We start from the raw sequence: 20,211 nt of genomic DNA, 5'->3' as shown, positions 1-20,211 counted from the left end.
TATCGACTCTGGATCGGTTCCTATGGATTGGAGGGTAGCTAATGTAACACCACTTTTTAAGAAAGGAGGGAGAGAGAAAACGGGTAATTATAGACTGGTTAGCCTGACATCAGTAGTGGGGAAAATGTTGGAATCAATTATTAAAGATGAAATAGTAACATATCTGGAAAGCAGCGACGGGATCGGTCCAAGTCAGCATGGATTTATGAAAAGGAAATCCTGCTAGATAAATCTTCTAGAATTTTTTGAGGATGTAACTGGTAGAGTGGACAAGTGAGAACCAGTGGATGTGGTGTATTTGGACTTTCAAAAGGCTTTTGACAAGGTCCCACACAAGAGATTGGTGTGCAACATTAAAGCACATGGTATTGGGGGTAATGTACTGACGTGGATAGAGAACTGGTTGGCAGACAGGAAGCAGAGAGTTGGGATAAACGGATCCTTTTCAAAATGGCAGGCAGTGACTAATGGGGTGCCACAGGGCTCACTGCTGGGACCCCAACTATTTACAATATACATTAATGATTTGGATAAGGGAATTGAGTGTAATATCTCCAAGTTTGCAGATGACACTAAGCTGGGTGGTGGTGTGAGCTGTGAGGAGGACGCTAAAAGGCTGCAGGGTGACTTGGACAGGTTAGGTGATTAGGCAAACACGTGGCAGATGCAATATAATGTGGATAAATGTGAGGTTGTCCACTTTGGTGGCAAAAACACGAAGGCAGAATATTATCTGAATGGCGGCAGATTAGGAAAAGGGGAGGTGCAACGAGACCTGGGTGTCATCGTACATCAGTTATTGAAAGTTGGCATGCAGGTGCAGCAGGCGGTGAAGAAGGCAAATGGTATGTTGGCCTTCATAGCTAGAGGATTTGAGTATAGGAGCAGGGAGGTCTTACTGCAGTTGTAGAGGGCCTCAGTGAGGCCTCACCTGGAATATTGTGTTCAGTTTTGGTCTCCTAATCTGAGGAAGGAAGTTCCTGCTATTGAGGGAGTGCAACGAAGGTTCACCAGACTGATTCCTGGGATGGCTGGACTGACATATGAAGAGAGACTGGATCGACTGGGCCTGTATTCACTGGAGTTTAGAAGGATGAGAGGGGATCTCATAGAAACGTATAAGATTCTGACGGGACTGGACAGGTTAGATGCAGGAAGAATGTTCCCGATGTTGGGGAAGTCCAGAACCAGGGACATAGTCTAAGGATAAGGGGTAAGCCATTTAGGACTGAGATGAGGAGAAACTTCTTCACTGAGAGAGTTGTTAACCTGTGAAATTCCCGACTGCAGAGAGTTGTTGATGCCAGGTCATTGGATATATTCAAGAGGGAGTTAGATATGCCCCTTACACTAAAGGGATCAAGAGGTTTGGCGAGAAAGCAGGAAAGTGGTACTAAGGTGAATGATCAGCCATGATCTTATTGAATTGTGATGCAGGCTCGAAGGGCCGAATGGCCTACTCCTGCACCTATTTTCTATGTTTCTATGTTTCGGAAATATGGAAACCAAAACTGCATGCAGTTTCCCAGGGGTGGCCTCACCAATACCTTATATAGCTGAAGCGAGACGTCCCTGCTTTTGTACTCCATCCTCTTTGCAATAAAGGCCAAGATACCATTGGCCTTCCTGATCACTTGCTGTACCTGCATACTATACTTTTGTGTTTCATGCACAGGCACCCCCATGTCCTACGGCACTTTGCAATCTTTCTCCATTTAAATAATAACTTGCTCTTTGATTTTTTTCTGCCAAAGTGCATGACCTCACACTTTCCAACATTATACTCCATTTGCCAATTTTTTGCCCACTCACTTAGCCTGTCTATATCCTTTTGCAGATTTTTTGTGTCCTCCTCACTATTGCTTTTCCTCCCAGTTTTGTATCATCAGCAAATTTGGCTACGTTACACTCAGTCCCTTCTTCCAAGTTGTTAATATAGATTGTAAATCATTATGATTCTTCTCTGCACTGCCTCCAGTGCTTGAATGTCTCTCTTGTTTCTTGGTGACCCGAACTGGGCGAAGTATTCCAGGTATGATCTGTCAAAGCACTATCTAGATTACTCATTATCTTATCTGACATGTTGCACTATGTATTGACTATGTAGTTCAGCATCCTATTAGTGTTGTTGATTTCTGCAATGTGTGGGTCAGATGAGCTTAATCTTGATTCTAATTAGACTCCGAGGTTCTTCAAGCTTAATCCTTAGTTGTTTCTATACCATTCAGGAGTACGCCTGTAAACTAATTTTCCTTCCTTTGTGTAGCTCTTTCCAATTTTCTGCCTTAATTTGTCCTTCCTATTTACATATGTTGTCCCACTGTAATTTCTGGGTACCTCTTCCAGTTCACTGCCTCTCCTAGTTTGATATCATCTGCATTTTGACCACTTTGTATTGGGTTTCTAAATGCAGGTCACTTATTTAAATTAGAAACAGCAGCGGTCTGAGCACTGAGCCCTGAGTCACCATCATGTGGGATGCGGTAAATAAAATGCAGAAATTGTGTGCACACACAGTAGATACATAGAAGTGCTGGCATTATGCAATAAGTGGAAAATTATGTTCTGCATTCTGTGAAATATAGACTTGAGGAATTAAACTTTCCACCCAAAGTTATTTCCCACCTCAATACATGTCTCTTTTTCTTTTATAATAAAGATTGAGGCTCTCAGCAAGTGTAGAACCATCAAGTACTATGATAGGCTTGGAATGGCAGGATGCCCAACCTGTGATAGGAACCAAGATAGCGGACTACATAATCCTCTATAAGAAACTGGACGATTATATTGATCCAAATCTTTACGCAGGTAAGTGTTCAATTCTTTGAATAAGCTTTCACTGTACAAGGTTGTTCATTGAGAGTATTCTGACTGCATATTTATCAATTGGAGTTAGTTGGAAACATTTTCATTGCAAGAAAAATAAATCGAAGCTGGATATCAAATGTTGAGTAGAATAAAATGTCAGTCTTTTTGAAAATGCATTTCAAAGTATATCTATATATTAACATAATGTAATCTCATTTGATTAATTTTGTAAAGGCAACCTAATTGTAGTATTAAATCAATAGCATTAAAATTGTTTCCATTATGGCTGTCGTGACTTTGTTTTTGGATGGAGTAACTACCATTGCACTTAGTTTTTACTGCCCATCAGGTCATCGGTGGTCAACATCAGTGCCAGGGTAGTTGCTCGATCCAAAAACAACATTCATAGTCATGGTTTAATGTGAGGTATGGTCCCCTCCTCCACCCCACCCACAACAAGTCAAAGAACACTGTCCGAGCACATCATGTTATTTATAAAATCGTTAATGTTCTGTGTGGCTGGATTATATGTCGAGAACACTTGTACTTAACGTTCTCCCTCTGGTTATAGAGTGGAGTGTGCGCCAAGTAGTTTTGTTTTAACAGTGCCACGTCAAGGGCTGCCCAGTAATCAGAGCAGAGAATATTATATTATAAACTATCGTTTGTTGATGAAAAATAAGACTAGGTCTCTTTTCAACCTTGTGAAAATATAACATTTTATGTTTATTGTTGATATCTTGCATTTTTATGTTTTTATTGGCTTATGATCCTTCTGCAATAAGTGTCTGCAGATTTTCCTTTAACGTGGCATAGAGTTTGATTCTGCTTTGGTTTGTTTTCTCAAGAATGGAGACAAATGCCATATCCACATTTAAATCCAAAGGGCTGATCTATGGTGTGGCTATCGCTAACATGTTTAGTTGCATTCTTTTACAGTTTGCAGTCTTTAGTTTAGACTGACTGGTATATAAGAGGTGAGACTGTGCAAATTAATGGGGCAGCCATTTTAATGAATACCAGCAATCTGATCAATCGAATGGCCTGCACCTGTCTGCAGGCCAACCTACACTTCCCTATTCAACCAGAGGCTTGCCTTTGAGATTTTGATAATGCCTCCCATCTCAGGATTGTGATCTCATTTTGTGCTTGTAATCCCACGCACTTTCCTTGCTTTCTCTCCCTGAAAAACAAGAGAACACTATCGAGGAAGAACTGTCTCAGCATCTACTGCGATAATGAAAAACGATAGTTGCCACAGATTTAATAGCAGACTTTTAATATCTCTGTGGGTGCTAGGGATAGCAGCACCTCTCCAACATCGCACAGCCAGGCAGATGGTGAAGAGGAAAAGAGAAACATGGTAGATAAAAATACGTGAAAGATAGAAAAAGAATGGGAAGATGGGGAAAGTAAGAAAGAGAGCATCATATGTGAATGTCTCTTGACCACCTCTGGGCTCAGTAATGGATTCAACTTGTCGAGGTTAATCAAATGGTATTTGTGGTGCATGATTACACCTCAGATATAGAGATTGTGACTGAAAGACTCCTACTTAGTATTTGTCTTATGTTTGTACCTCTGTCTACCTATGGAATGACTGAAAAACAACCAGTGTCTCCTGTGGGCCAGTTACTTATAACAGAACAAGGCTTGCTGAAGGATTGACTACAGATTTTAGGGTGGTTACTTTAATGTTGAATTTATTCATTATTAACTGCACTTGCAGACACCTGCTACGATTGATAAATCAGCCTGTCAAATCAAAATGCAAGTGGCTGTCCTACAAATGACATCTTTCTACTTCTGTCTGTGCTGTAAGAGAGCATTGGTTTATCTTTACCTTCGACTGCTAGGCTTAGGTTACTGTGAGGAAGCAATCTTTGGAAGTGGTTCCCCCATAGTTTTGGTAACAATCCAGGATTTCTCTTTCTCCCAGAAAGTTTATGTGTGAAATCAATGTTAAAAAGACAGCCAGGAAGTGAGAAACAAATTAAACTGGAGGAATAACAGATGATAACTGATTAGTGTAATCTGGTTGTAGAATTTCCATTAAGGAATAAACTGCATAATAGTTTGTGATAGGTTTGCAGTTATAAGTATCAAAGGCATTAATCGGTAGTGTGAATATTATGATACATACTGACATCGAGCAAAAGGGCAGGCACTGCCCACACTGGCAACACTTAATGGAATACAAAATAATCTTCATTCAATAAAACTTCTCAATGAGATGGAAATGATATTGGCCTGAACCTGGGCTACACTTGTCTCAGGGCTCTTTGAAAACTCAGCGCAGGTTATTAATCTACTGGAAAGGACACGTGTGAGGATGTTGACTGAAGATAGTCCCAGGCTTGATTGTGATCTCCTGTCAACCCATACTATCTAAAATGACACATGAAGAGTAACCACTTGAACATGATACTAGACAACAGCCAGGAGCCCTCTTCTCAGGACAGGAGATAAGAAAATTGACAAAATAAAAGGAATAATTTTCAAATTGAAATAGATTTCATGTGAAAATGATACTTGGATGTGATTGATTTTGTTTTAAAGACTCATTACTTTCAAGTTCTTGTTTAAAAAATCATTTTGATTACAGCAGCCCAGTGAAAACATAATTATTAATCCTCTCCTGGTTCAGTTGACCAAAACAAGAATCTTGCAGCTCTTCAACCTGTCGTCCGCAGATGCTGTCCAGCAGTCTTCCAGATTTTATTTTACTCACAGTCTATACGATTGTATCAGCTTTACAGTCTTGCAAAGTACAATTTTATTGCTGATGTTTAAAATAATCCTATTTGCTTTGCTTGTATTGACTTCATGTTGGCGGTAAAATGAGGCTGCATTAAGCACACGGCATCCTCTGAGAAACAGCAATCCTGGTAAATGTGAGAAGAGTAAAGGCAGGTGACCACTGAATGCTGATGCCCATTGTGCAATAGCTAAGTCATTGTAATTTAGATTGTTAATCTATCAGGAGATAATTGTCATCAACAAATGCTTTTTGTCACAGTTGTAGTTGACAGGGAGAGGGAAAGAGCGTCTTACGGTGTCATAGAATTGAAAGTTTAAAACATGAAATTGTGTTTCGAGTGAAACTCCATCTGAATGTTACTTATGTCAGTTAAAAGGGCCTTTACTGCCATAGTGGCAAGTTTCTATGCTGGCAGACTTCCTGCAATAGCCAAGAACCATCTGCTCCGAAAACTACATTACCATGGATGCTGCATTGAACAGTGCATCTATTGCAACATCAACTCAACAATGCAATGATTAAAATCCAATATTCATGTTAATTTGAAGCACCAGTTTGGCAATACAATGAAACTTCATCACTAATTGCACTATTCTTTTATTTAATTACCCGATAATTTGTCTTGTAAAAGAATATTAGGAGATAAGTTCCAATGCCAGTCAATAAACTAAAGTTGCTGATAATTATATTTTACACTCAGATCACTATAAAAAAGGCACTTGGCATGTGTGCAGGGTGTTGGGGACACTTTCCCCACATTTAAGTTTTTAACCCCCTGACTCTCCCTGCCTGTTATGGGGGGTGGGGGAGGTTGGGGCGGGGAGGGGATTAATATCGAGGGAACAGAAGCAGCCCTGTGATAACTTCTGGGTCAAGATTCACAAAGCCCACATACTGTTCTATCTGTTGGAAGACACAAAGAGGTACAGCCATCATCACCTCTGGAAATACACTTCTGGATCTCCATTTTGCTGATCAGTTTTTAATAGGCCTGCAGAAAGAACAGAGACAGATTGCAGTAAAATATTGTGAGGGAATACAGGGAGAGTTTTGAGGCTTTCTGTCCGAGGATTTTGGGACTGCCTTCAAACACATCTTCAATTGAATCCAATCTAGTTACTAAACTGCGTATATTTGGGATATTTTACAATTGAAAAGGGAAAAAAAAGCTGCTTAAACATAAATCCATAACAAGGGGAAAGGTTTTACAACTTTAGATATAGGTAAATTTCTTGTGCCTATTTGTGCCTATCAAGGAGGCAGGTGAAGTGATTTGAAATGGAATAACTTGCTTCCAGTACCCAGTGTTAGCATTTAATATTCCTCGTATGAAGTCAAGTATAACAAAAGATCATGCTCCTGTAACAACGTCCTTACTCCCAACCTGCATCAATGTGACAATTTTATTTGCCACTGAGCCATCATTGTGCCCGTCTAGGTGAGAATGACAATTTGTTGCAAATAGACTCATGCCACAGAAAAAAGACTGAGGTTGCCCAACCTCATTTCACATAGAAATCTAGCAGGGAGGAGAAACTTTCATCGGATTATTGTGTGCTAAATTTGAACCTTAATTCATTTTTGGGATGTGGGCATTGCTGGCAAGACCAGCATTTATTGCCCATTGCTAATTCCCTGAGGCGATGGTAGTAGGTCTTCTTGAACTGCTGCAACCTTCATGGTGAAGATACTCCCACAATGCTGTTTTAGTGAGTTCCAGATTTTTGACCCAACGCCGGTTATGGAACAGCGATATATGTCCAAGTCAGGATGATGTGTGACTTGGAGGGAAAATTGAAGGTGATGGTATTCCCAAGCACCTGCTGCCCTTGTCATTCTACCTGGTGGAGGTCGCAGGTTTGGGAGGTGCTGTCGAAGAAGCCTTGATGAGTTGCTGCAGTGCATCTTGCAGATAGTACATACTGCAGCCACATTGCGCCGATGGCGGAGGGAGCGAATGTTTAGGCTAGTGGATGAGGTGCCAGTCAAGCGGGCTGCTTTGTCCTGGATGGTGCTCAGCTTCTTGTGTGTTGTTGCAGCTGCACCCATCCAGGCAAGTGAAGAGTATTACATAACACTCCTGACTTGTGCTTTGTGGAGAGGCTTTGGAAAGTCAGGAGGTGAATCACTTGCTGCAGAATACACGGACCTGCTCTTATAGCCAAGGTATTTATGTGGTTGGTCCAGTTGAGTTTCTAGTTTTGCGACATTAAAGGTGCTGTATAAATGTAAATTGTTGTTGTTGTTGTAGTTAATGGTGTCCACCAGGATGTTGATGGTAAGGAACTAGGCAATGGCAGTATCATTGAATGTTAAGGTGAGGGGTGGTTAGGCTCCCTCTTGTTGGACATGATCATTGCCTGGCACCTGGCCAAATGTTATTTGCTACTTAACAAACCAAGCCTGAATTTGAACTCAGGTCCCCGGGATGAAAGGTTATATTCTACCCACTGGTCCACATAGTCTATGAGTTTGTTTAAACGCAACGATAAAAGGGCAAATTAAATTAGTCTTTGGATGCAATTTTGTTTTATAATTTTTATTGTTGCCCATTTGTACTTAAATGTGACCAATGTAACATTTCTAGTAAAAGAGTCACATTCTTCATTTGGGATATTTTCTGGTAGCCTTCTTAATGATATATGAACTATAAATCTGCCAAATTAATGAATAATCTATTAAAAAAGGAACAATTGGAAATGTATTTGCTCTTTAAGTTCCCTATCAGGGTCATCATTCAGAATCGCAGTGAGCTGCGAGAACTCCAGCTGAGCTTTCTTACATACCTGAAGCCTGAGTTAATGTGACAAAGGTAGAATGTGGTTCATTGGTAGAAACAAATGTGATCACTCACTATTGCATATATCAACCTGCAGGGAGGTGCAACCAGCTGTGTTTAGGATGTGTGGAACAGCTTTTTTTTAAAAACTACTCTCCGGAGACATTAGGGTATAAGACAGCACTCCTTGAAACAAATCTCTTTTTCCAGTGCAGTCTCATAATCTTCTTTGTTCTGATAAAAATAATAATTAGCGTCCATTTGGGAGTTATTTATGGCACATGTAAGTGGCAGCTATAAGGGCTCAATTTTCCCCAGTGATTTGCGCCGTTTTTTTGGAACAGGCTGCTCTTTTTGGCCTAAGTTGAAAAATCACAGTTTCCCCAATCAATTTGCACCAGTGTAACTCAGTTACGATTTTTTTAGGTCAGTTTTCTTTTCAACCAAAGGGGGCGTAACCAGCCACCTACGCCAATTCTGGCCATTTAGGGAAGTTTGGCCAACTGAGTGTTACTCCAGTTCTGCTTAGGCCAGCGTATGTGGCCTCTCCAGGAAAACCTTCCGGAGAGTTAAGGAAATCGGCGCAGGTATGGAAATTGGCGCAGCAGATGCCCGGACACACTAAAGGAATTGAAAAATACATAGCAGCAACTTATCCCCAACCCTGCTCGAAGGGCTTGCTGATCGGGTCCCATTCTCCGTCCCCATTCTCCCGGTCCGGTCCCATTCTAGGTCCCTGAGAGAGAGAGAGCGAGAGAGAGTGTCGCTTGTTACCATGGCAGCCCGATCTTTTTGGCGCAGATCAAGACTCCATCCTCAAAACTAAAGGTCAGGTTACGCCACGCCAAAATGAAGAAATCCAGCGGGGAAACTTACAATATTTTTTGGGGGCGTATTTAGGCGGGAGGTGGGAGGGTGGGAGATGGGGGGGAGGGGGGCGCGTGGAGGAGGGAGGGCGGGGTGGTGGAGGGGGGCACTTAAAATGGAGCAGGGGACTTCTTCACTCATTTCCGGCTCAAATCAGACCACCTGCAATTTAAAATTTCAGGCGACAAGGACACCCGCCCTAGGCTGGCGGGGTCCTCGTTAACTATGAAGATCGGGCTCCGATGACAATAATCGGGACTCTTATCTGTGATTTTAATCAAAGCCTGAGCAAGGAGCAGTGGTGGCTTCCCTGCCAGGCCAAATCTGCCGGCCCAGAAGAGGCACAGGAAGGTAAATTTGAACTTTATTTTTTAGTTTCCTTGTGGTCCAGGTGAGGCAGTACTGATCCCACAAGGGAATCTTGGGCCTCCCTTGCCCTGGGATTACTCCCCACTCACCCCGATCAGAGACAGTGATTTCTGCCAGATTTAGGGGGCATTCGGCATCTGATATTAAAATGAGGCCAGGGAATTAAAATCTCTCCGGGCCTCGGCATGCAAGCTTGCATGAGCCCAGCGATAAAATTGGGGCCAATGGCACTATTATGAAGCAAAAGCAGGGAATTGTCACCACCAAAGTTATTTCCACAACCAACACTACAAGAAACAGATTTAAAAAAAATTAATTCATGAGATGGGGGCATCGCTGACAAGGCCAGCATTTATTGCCCATCCCTAATTGCCTTTGAGAAGGTGGTAGTGAGCCACCTTCTTGAACCGCTGCAGTCCATGTGGTAAAGGTGTTGTGCTGTTAGGGAGGAGTTTTGATCCAGCCATGCCGAAGGAACGGCAATATATTTCCAAGTCAGGATGGTGTGTGACTTGGAGGGGAACGTGGAGGTGGTGGTGTTCCCATGTGCCTGCTGCCCTTGCCCTTCTAGGTGGTAGAGGTCGCAGGTTTGGGAGGTGCTGTCGCAGAAGCCTCGGTGAGTTGCTGCATTCATTCACCATTTCTGGGATCTTGCTGTCCGCACACTGGCTGCCGCATTTGCCTACATAACAACAGTGACTGCACTTCAGAAGATACCCATTGTAAAGTGCTTTGAGACATCCTGAGGATATGAAAGGTGCAATATGAATGCAAGTGTTTTCTTTCCTACTGTTCAATTCAAATCTTGTTGTTTATTAAAACGTGAGCATCACCATCCCTATTTTTAAACACATTAGAGCTATGCTGCATGTTTTCTTTACTGATTAGGTTAATAAATGGAATGTATTAGCAAACTAATAATTAATGCCAATGCAACATTAGACAAAGAAATAGACGGGGAAAAAGGAATTCCCGCTCAAAATCTAAAACTTTGGTGGTCTGTTTGGTGCTTAAATAGATAGTAATCCAAGTTTACAGGATATATGCTCATAAGCTCTACATTGCTGCTTAATAACTTCCAACTGGATGTTTGCAAGATGGGCTCAGGACGATTGGCCTGCCTGTTTTGTTTCCTTCACTGTCGGGAATTGGGGGTAGGGCCTCAACGGCAAGACTGGAATGAGAAAGCTCGTGAACCTACCTTCTACCACTCTGCACTGTGCCTGTACCACATTTCATTCCACTATAAGATAAAGTAAAAATTTAAAATATTCTATGAGCCAGTCACAATCAACTGATAGGGGAGGTTGTTCTTGAGTACTCAGAAATAGTGTGCATTTGCGCCAGGGGAGGAGGAAGCTCTGAGTCAAATATGTTGAGCGTTTTAAATAATGGGTGTTCTTATGGGGGAAGCGATCTTATCAGACATGAGCTTGAAAAGAGTCTTGCTGGAAACATTGCTATGGTGCCTCCTTACACTGGATCTTCCAACAGTGTGCATACCACCACTAGTCATGGAAACTTTGATCTCTTTTCCCATTAATTATCCTCATAAGCTGTGGAATTAGAGTAAATTACCTCAACCTTTGTTTGGTTAATCTTTTGATTAAACGCATGACATATCTCCACAATATCATGACCTTGTGCGTACGTCTACATTTTAGAAGGATCCCAAATTACCCACAAATTTTTCAGATGAAGTCAGAACCACACGAACTTAACTTGGGCTTTGATAATTGGACTTCTGCCCGATGCTCTGTGAATAAATCCTGGAGAATTATTTGCCCATAAACGGATGGTATTCCTATCTCATCAGTCACTGAGCTGCATGCTGAGCTGCTCGGGCCTGTACGTTTCTGAAAATGTATTTTATTCCATATTAATCACACCTGTTCACCTTGATGTCGGAGTATTTTTCCTTTGTTTCCATCACAGCATTACTCCAGCTTCAAAAAAATGAAGCGCTAACTCAGATAGCTTATTGGATGAAGGAAGAGAAAGAAAAAAATAACTGTGAATGCCAGACATGCACAACATCTGTAAAGAGAAAAGAATGGTTAAAGTTGTGGATGCAACTCAAAAGGAAAGCAAGTATTTTAGTCAAGTTGGAAAAAATAGGGCAAAAAATGGGTGAGAAATAGATATTCCTATTACACAGACAGTTAATGGATTGAATGATCTGCAGACTGCTTAATAGAAAACTGCTAGATGATACAAAATATTTCTATATTTCATTCCTTAATTGTAACTTATACAGGTTGAACCTCCCTTATCTAGAACTCCCTTATCCAGAACCACCGCTCGTCCAGAACCATTCCCAGCCACCGAGTGGTGCATGCGCAGAACTCCGACATGAACAAATTGAAGTCCTTTCTCGCTGCCGACTCCTGCAATTGCTGGCCTGACCCCGCGATCCACCGCCCCTCCCCCCATGATCTCTCTGCTGCACTCCCAGCCCCAAGCCAACCAGCCCCGATATCCCCTGGCTCAGTCCCTGTACCATCCAATTTAACGTGACCACCCCTTGTCCAGAAAAATCCCTTATCCAGAACAGGCCAGGTTCTGGGGGTTCCTGGTAAGGGAGGTTCAACCTATACTAAATTTATAATGGATCTGTTTGTTATTAAGTCTTACTGTGCAAATGTCCTACACGATGCGAACCCCCATTTTTCAGAGCAACAACACTACAGAAATTTTCTTGGTTCTATATATATATGTTTTCAATATTCTGGTTGTCTACAGAATGGTTACAGCACAGAAGGAGGCCATTCGGCCCATCCAGTCCGTGCCAGCTCTCTGCAAGAGCGCTTCAGCTAGTCCCACTCTCCTGCCTTTTCTCCGTAGCCCTGCCATTTTTTTTCTTTCAAGTACTTATGCAATTCCCTTTTGAAAGCCACAATTGAATCTGCCTCCTCCATCCTTTCAGGCAGTGCATTCCAGATCCTAACCACTCGTTGTGTAAAAAAGCTTTTCCTCATGTCGTCTTTGGTACTTCTGCCAATCACCTTAAATCTCTGTCCTCTGATTCTCGACCCTTCCACCAATGGGAACAGTTTCTCTCTACCTACTCTGTCTCGACTCCTCGTGATTTTGAACACCTCTATCAAATCTCCTCTCAATCTTCTCGGCTCTAAGGACAACAACTCCAGCGTCTCCAGTCTTTCCACATATCTGAAGTCCCCCATCCCTGGAACCATCATTGTAAATCTTCTCTGCACCTTCTCTAAGGCCTTCACATCCTTCCTAAAGAGTGGTGCCCAGAATTGGACACCAGCGGAGGCTGAACCAGTGTTTTATAAAGGTTCATCATAACTTCCTTGCTTTTGTACTCTATGCCTCAATTTATGAAGCCCAGGATTCCGCGTTCTTTTTCAACTGCTTTCTCAACCTGCCCTGCCACCTTCAACAATTTGTGCATATACACCCCATGGTCTCTCTGTTCATGCACCCCCTTTGGAATTGTACACTTTAGTTTATATTGCCACTCCTCATTCATCCTACAAAAATGTATCACTTTCTATGTTAAATTTCATCTGCCACGTATCCGCCTATTCCACCAGCCTGCCTATGTCCTCTTGAAGTCTATCACTATTCTCCTCACTGTTCACTATATTTTCAAGTTTTGTCTCATCTGCAAATTTTGAAATTGTGCCCTGTACACCCTAGTCCAAGTCATTAATATATATCAAGAAATGAAGTGGTCTAGGAATGACCCCTGGGGAACTCCACTATATACCTTCCTTCAGTCCAGAAATGAACTGTTCACCACTACTCTCCATTTCCTGTCACTTAATCAATTTCATATCCCTGCTGCCACTGTCCATTTTATTCCATGGGCTTCAACATTGCTGGCAAGCCTATTATGTGGCACTTTATCAAATGCCGTTTGGAAGTCCATGTACACCATATCAACCGCATTGCCCTCTGTTATGTCATCACAAAACTAGATCAAGTTAGTTAAACATGATTTGCCTTTAACAAATCCATGCTGGCTTTTCTTAATTGATCCACACTTGTCCAAGTGACCATTAATTTTGTCCCAGATTACCATTTCTAAAAGCTTCCCCACTATCAAGGTTAAACTGACCGGCCTATAGTTGCTGGGTTTATCCTTACACCCTTTTTTGAACAAGTGTGCAACATTTGCAATTGTCCAGTCATCTGGTACCACCCCCGTATCCAAGGAAGATTGGAAGATTATGGCCAGTACCTCTGTAATTTCCACCTTTACTTCCCTCAGTGGTGACTTATCGACTTTAAATACAGCCAGTCTTTATCAATTTTTATCCCATCCAGTACCTTAACTACCTCCTCTTTCACTATGACTTTGGCAACATCTTCTTCCTTGGCAAAGACAGATGCAAAGTACTCATTTAGTACCTCAGCCATGCCCTCTGCTTCCATGCATAGGTGTCCATTTTGGTCCCTAATCAACCCCACCTCTCCTCTTACTACCCGTGTACTATTTCTATGTCTGTACAAGACTTTTGGATTCCCTTCTATTTTAGCTGCCATTCTATTCTCATAATCTCTCTTTGCCCCTCTTATTTCCTTTTTCACTTCCGCTCTTCATCTTACTCTCTATCTCTTTCATCATCCAGGGAGCTCTGACTTTGATTGCCCTACCTTTCCCGCTTGTGGGAATGTACCTCAGCTGTACCCAAACCATCTCCTCTTTAAAGGCAGCCCATTGTTCGATTACAATTTTGCCTGCCAATCTTTGATTACAATTTACCCGGGCCAGATTTATTTTCAACCCACTGAAATTGGCCTTCCTCCAATTAAGTAGTTTATCCTAGATTGTTCCCTGTCCTTTTTCATAGCTAATCTAAACCTTATGATACTTTGATCACTGTTCCCTAAATGTTCCCCGACTGACACTTGCTCCACTTGCCCCAGATCCAGATCCAGCAATGCTTCCTTCCTCATTGGGCCAGAAACATACTGATCAAGGAAGTTCTCCTGAACACACTTCTCTGTCCTTTACACTGTTTCTATTCCAGTATATATTAGGAGAGTCGAAGTCCCCCATTATTACTACTCAATTGTTCTTTCACCTCTCTGTAATTTCCCTGCAAATTTGCTCCTCTATATCCTTGACAGCGAGTGCCAAGCTACTTGATTATGGATAATTTTATCGCTGAGCCTGATCCTGTCCTTATCCAACATACATGTACTTGCAGCACGGGTCACCAAATGGCTGATTTCCGTTTCTCTAACCTAGGGCCACTGGGGTCACCCTGCCCTGGCTGAGATCACCCAACTGCTCATCAAACATAAGGCCTTCCTGATCTGTATGGCAGAGCTACAGTGGCCTAGATTTTCTGCTTGGTAATTTTTTAATACTGATGTTCAACCATTTATTTCAAATAAGTTAACACCAGCATTAAAATGAAAACCTCGGCTAATATCTTTGATGCTAGGTTATCAGGGAAGCCTCATTTCACAGTTTGTTAATTGAAATTTCCTCCCCCCACTTAAATGTTGGAATGTAAAGCTTTCATTGGTGTTCAGAGGGAAAGATGCTGGAGAAAGATATAGTTGTAATTGTCGATATTCCTCCCTCAAATAGCACCACCCAAACCAGATTATGTTAGTCATTCAATCACTGTTTTGCTGTGCACAAATTGTCTGCCACATTTTCCTACATAACAGCAGTAAGTGCACTTCAAAAGTAATCCATTAGTTGTAAAGTGTCATGACATCTGAAAGGTACTGTATAAATAAGAGTTCCCTCTTATGTTTTGTTTTATGCGGACGATGACCTGACTTCCCCTCTACCTGACCGAGTCAGGAAGACATTTCATATTAAACAGTCTATCTTGAAGCCAAGAATACCCCTGAGTTAAAAGTTTATTGTAAACTTACACCATTTGTACGGACCAAACAACACCAAACATCCACTGCTTTGAGGGAGGAGTTATTTGTCCGCTCTGTAGACCTGAATTGAATATTGAATTTCAGAATTAAAAGTCACTACAATACTTAACAACAGCAACAGCAATTAAAGAGCTACATGATCCTTTTAAGGAGTTTTTTCCCGATAGATTCACGTACTAGAAAAGTATGTTCCAACAATTATATGTTTAGCATCTGTCATATTGAGTGCTGGGAGAATTTGGGTGCAGCTGATATATGCTCTACTTAAAAACATTTTTTTTTAAATGCCAAACTGTGACCAGAGCATCAATGTTGCTTTACGTGTTTTCGGTACTTGAATATCTTTCACATCCAAAGGAAAATGCTATGATTTCCATCTGATAATAGGTGTAAAATATGATTTAATAAGTACTTATTTTTAATACAATTTCATTCAGCCTTTCCTATATATACCCATTGGCTGACAAAATACCAAGGTATGTAACACAGCAAGAGAAAAGGCAGTACCTGTTAATAAATTATCACCTGGATCTTACGGAGTATTACTGTATTGAAGTGTGCTCTGTGACAGGTTTGTTATTCTTTTTCATACATACAACACAAAAATGACTTGTGTCTCGCGCAGGAAAATTTTGATGTAGAATGGGTAACAGTTGAGTCACATGGATGAAAATAAGTGAGATATGTGCCAGGTGAGTCAGTCTGAAGTGAGATGACATCATTGACTCTGGCTGAAGTGAGATGACATCATGTGACTCCGGCTGAAGTGACATGAAGTCTTATTTCTGGGAACTAGAGTGACTCTATGTATTATAACAGTGGTGTCGGCAGAGTGTGAGGGTTCAAACACCCTCACCCCTGAAACTTCTATGATTTTTTTTTATCAGGTCACTCTTTCTTTCAAAAGAACATGCCTTTGAGCACAGAGTAGAACACTGAAAGAATGGATATTCTTCCAGAGCGAGTCAGTTCTGCAGTTCAACTAGTGAAACCCGATTAGTTGGGCTTTTGCTTCTAAATGTTCACTGGGATATTGCAGTGAATAGTAATGAAGTTATTGATAGTGACACATAACCAGCGTTTAGATTTTAAGTTTGAGTTTTTGTTTGATTAGACTGCTTTGTCTTTTCATTGTTTGAATTGTTAGCTCAATGGATGTAATAATCTTTTTAATTTGAACATTATTGTGAAGTTACTACAGTATTTAAAATATAGACCTTTTGAAGTAGCTCAGAACCAAACAGATTCCCCCCAAAATTTCTGCCTCCGCCACCAAATTATAAGAAATATCACACAATTTAAAAAATCTACATTGCCGTAAAATGGAAGGGAGAGATAGATGAGGAAAATAAATTTTAAAAATTGATTTTGTGTTGGCTCCAACTAGAAATTAAGAAAGCTGAACATATTTATAACACATCGTGCTTTACTATGTTAAAGGTGACACGTCCTTATTATACAGTATAAATGCACACGAGGCCCATGCTTGAGAGAAGGTCAGTCTGTGACCTGTCCTTTATTCCACAGCACTCAAGTGCTGGAAGTGGGTGGAGCTTCCCCTTTTATACCTGAAGGTCCAGTTTAGGAGTATCTCCCACAAGTGGTCATTGTTCTCACAGTATACAACTTAGGTCAGATTATACATGGGTTACAATGCTGGTTGAATACATGACATCACCTCCCCCCCCAAAGTCTTATGGAGATCACAGGTTGAGTCTCTCTGATAGTTACGCTCTCTTGTAGAGCGCCTGAGTTGGGGCTCCGGTTGTTGGGCGCTGGCCTGAGTGTCTGCTGTTTGCGGTGCCTCAGGCCTGTCCGGACTGCCCACAGTGACTGGGCTCTCCTCCCTTTGGTTCCAATGTTCGGTCACCTGTGGTGGAGTGAACTCTATATCGTGTTCTTCCTCTGCTTCTTCTATGGGGTTGCTGAACCACCTTTTTGTTTGATCCACGTGTTTGCGGCAGATTTGTCCATTGATAAGTTCAACTACCAGAATCCTATTTCCCTCTTTGGCAATCACAGTGCCTGCGAGCCATTTGGGCCCTGCAGCGTAGTTGAGGACAAAAACAGGGTCATTTACATGAATACATCGCGCCCTTGCATTCCTGACATGGTAGTCGTATTGTGACTGGCGCCTGCTCTTGACAATTTCTTTCATGGTGGGGTGTATAAGGGATAACCGGGTTTTGAGCATCCTTTTCATTAGCAGCTCTGCGGGTGGAACCCCTGTGAGCGAGTGTGGTCGGGATCTGTAGGCCAACAGGAAGCGTGATAAGCAGCTTTGTAGGGAACCCCCTTGGATTCTGAGCATCCCCTGTTTGATTATCTGCACAGCTCGTTCTGCCTGGCCGTTTGAGGCTGGCTTGAACAGTGCTGTTTTAACACGGTTAATTCCATTGCCTGCCATGAAGTCCTGGAATTCAGTGCTTGTGAAGCACGGGCCATTGTCGCTGACCAAGATGTCCGGTAGACCGTGGGCGGCGAACATTGCCTGCAGACTTTCTACCGTGGCAGCGGATGCGCTTGAATTTAAAATGTCACACTCGATCCATTTGGAGGAAGCGTCTACTACAACCAAAAACATTTTTCCCATGAAAGGACCGGCGTAGTCCACATGAATGCGTGACCAAGGCTTGGCGGGCCATGGCCAGGGGCTAAGGGGGGCTTCCCTGGGCGCATTGCCCAGCTGGGCACACGTGTTGCACCTGCGAACACAAAGTTCCAGATCTGCGTCTATCCCTGGCCACCAAACGTGTGACCTGACAATTGCCTTCATCATGACAATGCCCCGGTGCTCATTTTGGAGTTCTCTGATGAACACCTCTCTGCCCATCTGGGGCATGACTATTCTCTAGGCAATCGGCCTGAATCAAGAGTTCATCCCTGCACCTGTGAAATGGTTTAAATTCTTCAGGGCATGACCTGTACATGGCTGCCCAGTCCCCACTCAGGACACATTTCTTGACTAGAGACAATAGCGGGTCTCTATTTGTCCAGACTTTAATCTGACGGGCTGTCACGGGTGAGCCTTCGCTTCCGAAAGCTTCAACAGCCATGACCATCTCAGCAGCATGCTCGGTTGCCCCCTCAGTGGTGGTTAGTGGGAGCCTGCTGAGTGCATCGGCGCAGTTTTTGGTGCCCGGTCTGTGCCGAATTGTATAGTCATAGGCGGCTAACGTGAGTGCCCACCTCTGTATGCGGGCCGATGCGTTTGCATTTGTGGCTTTGTTGTCGGCCAAAAGGGACGTTAGGGCTTTGTGATCTGTCTCCAGCTCAAATTTCCTGCCAAACAGGTGCTGGTGCATTTTCTTTACTGCATATACACATGCAAGCACCTCCTTTTCTACCATCCCGTAGCCCCTTTCTGCCTGGGACAGACTTCTGGAGGCATAAGCGACCGGCTGTAACTGACCCTTGGCATTGACATGCTGCAACACAAACCCGACACCATTGGACGACGCATCGCACGTTAACACAAGTTTCTTACATGGGTCATACAGCGTTAACAGATTGTTGGAACATAACAAATTGCATGCTCTATTAAAAGCCCTTTCCTGGCTGTCCCAGACCCATTCGCGACCTTTGCGTAGGAGCACGTGTAGCGGCTCCAGCAATGTGCTCAATTTGGGAGGTAAGTTACCAAAATAGTTCAGGAGCCCCAGGAACGAACGCAACTCCGTTGTGTTACGGGGTCTGGGTGCTCTCTGGATCGCTTCCATCTTGGACGCAGTAGGGCTGATCCCGTCTGCTGCTACCCTCATCCCTAGGAATTCTACCTCTGGAGCTAGGAAGACGCACTTCACCTTTTTCAGTCGCAGCCCTACCCGGTCCAGTCTGCGTAGCAGCTCCTCCAGGTTGTGGAGGTGTTCTTCAGTATCGTAACCCGTGATGAGGATGTCGTCCTGAAAAACCACCGTCCCTGGAATCGACTTGAGGAGGCTTTCCATATTTCGTTGGAAGATCACGGCGGCCGAGCGAATCCCGAACGGACATCTGTTGTACTCAAACAACCCCTTGTGTGTCGTGATTGTGGTCAGCTTCTTTGACTCACTCGCCGGCTCCTGGGTCATGTAAGCTGAGGTCAGGTCCAATTTTGAAAAAAGTTTGCCACCGGATAACGTCGCAAAGAGGTCCTCCGCTCTCGGTAGCAGGTACTGGTCTTGGAGTGACACCCGATTGATGGTGGCCTTGTAATCACCACATATCCTGACCGACCCATCCGCCTTGAGCACCGGCACAATCGGACTCGCCCAGTCACTCAATTCGACTGGCGAGATGATGCCTTCCCTCAGCAGGCGGTTCATTTTGCCTTCTATTTTTTCCTGCATCTCTGGCCTTGTGGTGTACTGACCTGGCATCCGGGTTTATGTGAATCACTGCCTTGGCCCCCATGAAAGTGCCAATGCCGGGTTGAAATAATGAGTCAAATTTGTCCAGGATCTGTGAGCATGATACTCGCTCCACAGAGGAAATTGCATTGACATCGCCCCATTTCCAGTTTATGACAGCAAGCCAACTCCTCCCCAGTAGGGCGGGACCGTCCCCCGGGACAACCCAGAGTGGCAACCTGTTCTCCGAATCTTTGTGGGTCACGACTACCGTAGCGCTGCCTAGCACCGGAATGATCTCCTATGTGTATGTCTGTAGCTGTGCGTCAATCGGTGATAATTTTGGACTCCTGGCCTTGGACGCCCACAACTTTTCAAACTGTTTGATACCCATCAGGGATTGGCTGGCCTCTGTGTCT

General features: G+C 43.0%; 1 protein-coding gene across 2 annotated transcripts in view; it reads left to right on the top strand.

The window, feature by feature from the left end:
- The window catches only part of LOC139232516 (astrotactin-2), a 1,052,969-nt gene that overhangs the window by 469,405 nt on the left and 563,353 nt on the right, over window positions 1-20,211 (top strand). For both annotated transcript variants that reach the window (XM_070862850.1, XM_070862851.1), the window contains exon 10: window positions 2,660-2,808. In XM_070862850.1, the coding sequence (XP_070718951.1) occupies window positions 2,660-2,808 (149 nt within the window). The remainder of the gene's footprint in view (window positions 1-2,659; window positions 2,809-20,211) is intronic.

This window comes from Pristiophorus japonicus, chromosome 20 (genome assembly GCF_044704955.1).
Source record: "Pristiophorus japonicus isolate sPriJap1 chromosome 20, sPriJap1.hap1, whole genome shotgun sequence".
In the NCBI taxonomy this organism is placed as follows: domain Eukaryota; kingdom Metazoa; phylum Chordata; class Chondrichthyes; family Pristiophoridae; genus Pristiophorus; species Pristiophorus japonicus.
The sequence above is the reverse complement of the archived record's forward strand: the minus strand, read 5'-3'. Positions and strand labels throughout refer to the sequence as shown.